This window comes from Rhododendron vialii, chromosome 6a (genome assembly GCF_030253575.1).
Source record: "Rhododendron vialii isolate Sample 1 chromosome 6a, ASM3025357v1".
In the NCBI taxonomy this organism is placed as follows: Eukaryota; Viridiplantae; Streptophyta; class Magnoliopsida; order Ericales; family Ericaceae; genus Rhododendron; species Rhododendron vialii.
This window is the reverse complement of record NC_080562.1, coordinates 7,766,533-7,770,665: the sequence shown is the minus strand read 5'-3', so window position 1 is coordinate 7,770,665 and position 4,133 is coordinate 7,766,533. Positions and strand designations below refer to the sequence as shown.

Below are 4,133 nucleotides of genomic sequence, written 5' to 3'. Positions count from 1 at the left end.
TAAGTAGAAAATCGACGCAACTTGCAAGTTTAGCCATCCACGAGTGGAAAACGATGAACGACTTAGGTTCGTATGTGCTACATTTTGAAGAGGTCCGTGATGGAGACACTTTGTGCAACTTGACCGTTCAATCGACTTTGTCGAATCGAGTAATTAAGGCTCAATGGCAAGATAAAGAAGCGGGACAGTTTCGTACTAAGTTTCTTAGCGGGAATGCTCGAGAGGGGTAGATGATTCACGCCGATTAAGGTTTGCGATACCAAGGAAAATTGTTCGTACCCATTTCGTGTCGGGAGGAAATTTTGAGGGAATTTCACCACTCACCGTTAGCCGTGCATTCGGGAGGAACAAAAATGTACCATGACTTGCGTAGACAATTTTGGTGGCCGGGAATGAAGAGAGATGTCGTTATCTTCATGTCTAAATGTCTTACGTGCCAAAAAGTAAGCCGAGCATTAACGACCCGCGGGGGAGTTGCAACCGTTACCAGTGGCCGAATGGAAGTGGGAAAACGTGACTATGGATTTTGTTACTGGTTTACCGAGATCGCTGAGGGGGTACGACGCCATTTGGGTGATAGTCGATCGATTGAATAAGTCAGCGCATTTCTTACCGATTCAAGTTACGGATTCGATTAAGACGCTTAGTTGTTTATATATTCGCGAGATTATCCGTCTTCATGGGATCCCCATTTCTATCGTGTCGGATCAAGATCCGAGGTTTACAGCGCCCTTTTGGCAAAGTCTGCAGGCCACCCTGAGCACCAATCTCTTGTTTAGCACCGCGTATCATCCCCAAACGGATGGGCAATCCGAGAGGACGATCCAAATTTTAGAAGATATGCTTCAAGCTTTTGTTATGGACTTTCGGGTAGTTGGGAAGATCACTTGCCACTAGTTGAATTTGCTTACAATAATAGTTACCAATCTAGTATCGAGATGACACCGTATGACACTTTGTATGGGAGACCGTGTCGATCACCCGTTTGTTGGACTGAGTTGGGCGAGGCTACGTTGATCGGGCCAGAAATGATCCAAGAAACTTCTAAGAGCATGAAAGCGATTCGTCAACGTCTTCTTGAAGCGCAAAGGAGAACCATCGAGCAAGTCAAAGTGATTCGCCAACGGTTGTTAACCGCACAAAGTAGACAAAAGAGTTACGCCGATCGTCGCCGCCGGCCGTTATCATTTAAAGTGGGGGATCACGTGTTCCTTAAGGTGTCACCGCGTCGGGGACTATCTCATTTTGGGCAAAGGGGCAAGCTTTCACAGCGTTATATCGGACCGTTTGACGTTATTGAGAAGATCGGGGAAGTCGCGTATCGATTGGCATTACCACCCAGATTATCGAACGTTCACGATGTGTTCCACGTGTCAATGTTACGAAAGTATGAGCTGGATCCGTCACACGCTCTAGAGTGGTCCGAACTAGAGTTGGAAGCCGATGCATCTTACGGGGAGGAGCCGATACGTATCCTAGATTCGCGCAAGCAAGTCTTGAGGGGGAAGACCATACCGTTAGTGCGAGTTCTTTGGAGCACGCTCGGAAAGGAAGAGTCGACGTGGGAAAAAGAAGATGAAGTAAGAGAAGAGTATCCGCATTTGTTTCCAAGTTAATCGATGTGAGTCTTGAAATTCTAATCTTATGATTGTTAACTAGTTGTTTGGCGATACATGTCATGGCATGAGCATGTTTGTTTGATGCATAAACATTAATTGGCTTGCGTTGTAAATTTCGAGACGAAATTTCTTTAAGGAGGATAGACTGTAGAGACTCGAATATCTTTAATTATTGAAAATGTTTAATAAATGCTTAATTGAAAAAGTATGGTTAAATTTTGGTTAATTGGATTGGGGATAGAAGTGAGATGATAGAGACTAGAGGGAGTAATTGTGTGATTTGCTAGTATGTGAGTATATATAGTGATGTGTGGGAGTGTATGAGATAATTTCATCTCCCAATCTCTCTCTCTACCGTCCGCCCCCCCCCCCCCCTCCCTCTCTCTCTCTCCCCTCTTCTCACACTCAAAACTCTTCCAAAACCTCAAGGATCCACTCTCATTTCACCTCCTCTACGTGATTTTGGATTCGTATCTTGTTGGGTGAAGCCAGAAGAGAAGTTTTTGGTTGATTTCGGAGTTGGAAAGTCTAAGGCTTGTTTGTTTGATCGCTCGTTTGAAGCTCCCATCTTGAGGTAGGGATTTCTTTTACCTCTTTTATGTGTTTATACATTGATTAAGTGTAGAAATCGTACCTTGAATCGTTGGGTGTTTTGTAGTATTTGCTTTTGAGTTTTCTGCACAAAATCGCCGTTCATAATGTCCCTGTATCGATACAATTGTATGCGTATCGATACGTTGAAAGGATCTGCATTCTAGTAGCTTCAGAAATCTGTCATAGTGTTCCCGTATCGATACAGTTATTTGCGTATCGATACTCCAAACTCCGGAGTATCAATACGGTTATTTTGGTATTGATACTCCTTGGCTTTTTGGACAGGTTTGCCCATGTTGCTCTGACCGACCGTTTTGACTCTCGATTACTTTTAAACCTTTTTGGACACCTCCAAACCTATTCCAGGCATGTCCAATTGACTTCCTTTGATTCATTGAAGTTATCCTTGGTCCATTGGCACTCCGCTAGTAAGAAATGAATAGGAATCCATTTGATTAAAACCGTGTTAAAACATAACTTGTTGATTGATTGATTACTTGGGAGTGTTTGTGGCATAGTAATAGTATTAATGGCATAGCCAATGACATATTTGTCAGACAGGGACGAAGCTAAGACTCATACAGAGGTGAGTCAAAAACTTAAAACATGAAATTCTTCATATTCACATGGCTATTAAAAATTTTAAGTTTTCTTTACACGTATTTTGAAATTCAAACATGAAATCAAAGGTACTCCCTCCGTCCCAATTTAAATGTCATTTTTGAGAGTTCGTGTCATTTTTCAATTAATTATATCTCTTAATTTATAATGTTTTAGGTGATTTCTAGAACATTGAATTATAGAACAAATCGAGATCTATCAAATAAGATCTATATTGGATATACAATTCATTGCCACTTTAAAGATATAACTAGTTTTTTAATTCAATTAAAATATAACAGGGATAAGTAAATTGGGACGGAGGGAGTATAATATTCTACAACAAAAGCATAGCCACTTTCTAGTCATATGTGGAAAACCATATACCGATACACATATACACTTAAAACCAAGTAATTGTTTTCTCTTTCTATTCATACTTAACAGAGCTTACATGATTATTTATTTTCCGTTTTAAAGATTGCAGGAGGCCGATATGGCGCATTAGACTATTTAATGTGTATTTTGTACAATATATAGCGTAATTCTAGCAAGGTTGGGTTGAATTTTGAAGTTTTTTGTACACTTAATTTGAAATATTTCATGCGTGAAATCAAATGTATATGCTGTACTCTATGGAAAAAAACATAGCCACTTTCTATTTATATTTGGCAAGACATGTATGTATATACACATAAAATGAAGTAATTGCTTCCACTTTCGATTCATACTTGACAAAACATAATGATAGTTACTGTATTTATTTTAAACTCGCCTGGTTGGTGGGTTCAGTGGAAATCCGGATTGAACGCGAGGATTGACCCATTTCCGTCGAACTTGAGGATGGTTCCATCCAAGTGACCTTCACACAAAAACAAAATCAATTATCACTTTACTGCCATGGTCGATACAAAATCACTTCAATTTACCAATCCAGTTACCCATTGGATAGTTCTTTTCTTTTTTTGAACGACAAAAAATGAAATTTTATTAATGAGTGAATGATCTGCAGAATTACAAAGATGAAAAGGAACAAGGGTAGACGGCATTACAATCAAAAACAGACATCGATCCCAACTAAGTTGGCACATGCCGCACATCTAGAAAATCATATAAGAGCCCAACCTTTTGCATTCATTAGAGCATCTCCAATCCAATACTCCATTTTTACCTTCATTCCTCCATTTGAGAGTATCACAATAACATATTTTATTACAATAGTGATTTTGAAGGAAATTTAAGTCCAACTCAATACTCTAAAATTCTACCTCTATTTCTTTAAAAACTCACTCCAATTTTCAAACTTCACCAATTTCCCTC

The 4,133-nt window shown here is 39.6% G+C and overlaps 1 protein-coding gene across 1 annotated transcript; it reads left to right on the top strand.

Annotated features, from left to right (window-relative positions):
• The first annotated feature begins 1,028 nt into the window (after nucleotides 1-1,028).
• LOC131328343 (uncharacterized) lies at nucleotides 1,029-2,197 on the top strand. The gene is made up of 2 exons (XM_058361294.1): nucleotides 1,029-1,580; nucleotides 2,108-2,197. Exons 1-2 carry the CDS (start codon nucleotides 1,029-1,031, stop codon nucleotides 2,195-2,197), a joined length of 642 nt encoding a protein of 213 aa, XP_058217277.1.
• The last annotated feature ends 1,936 nt before the right edge of the window (nucleotides 2,198-4,133 follow it).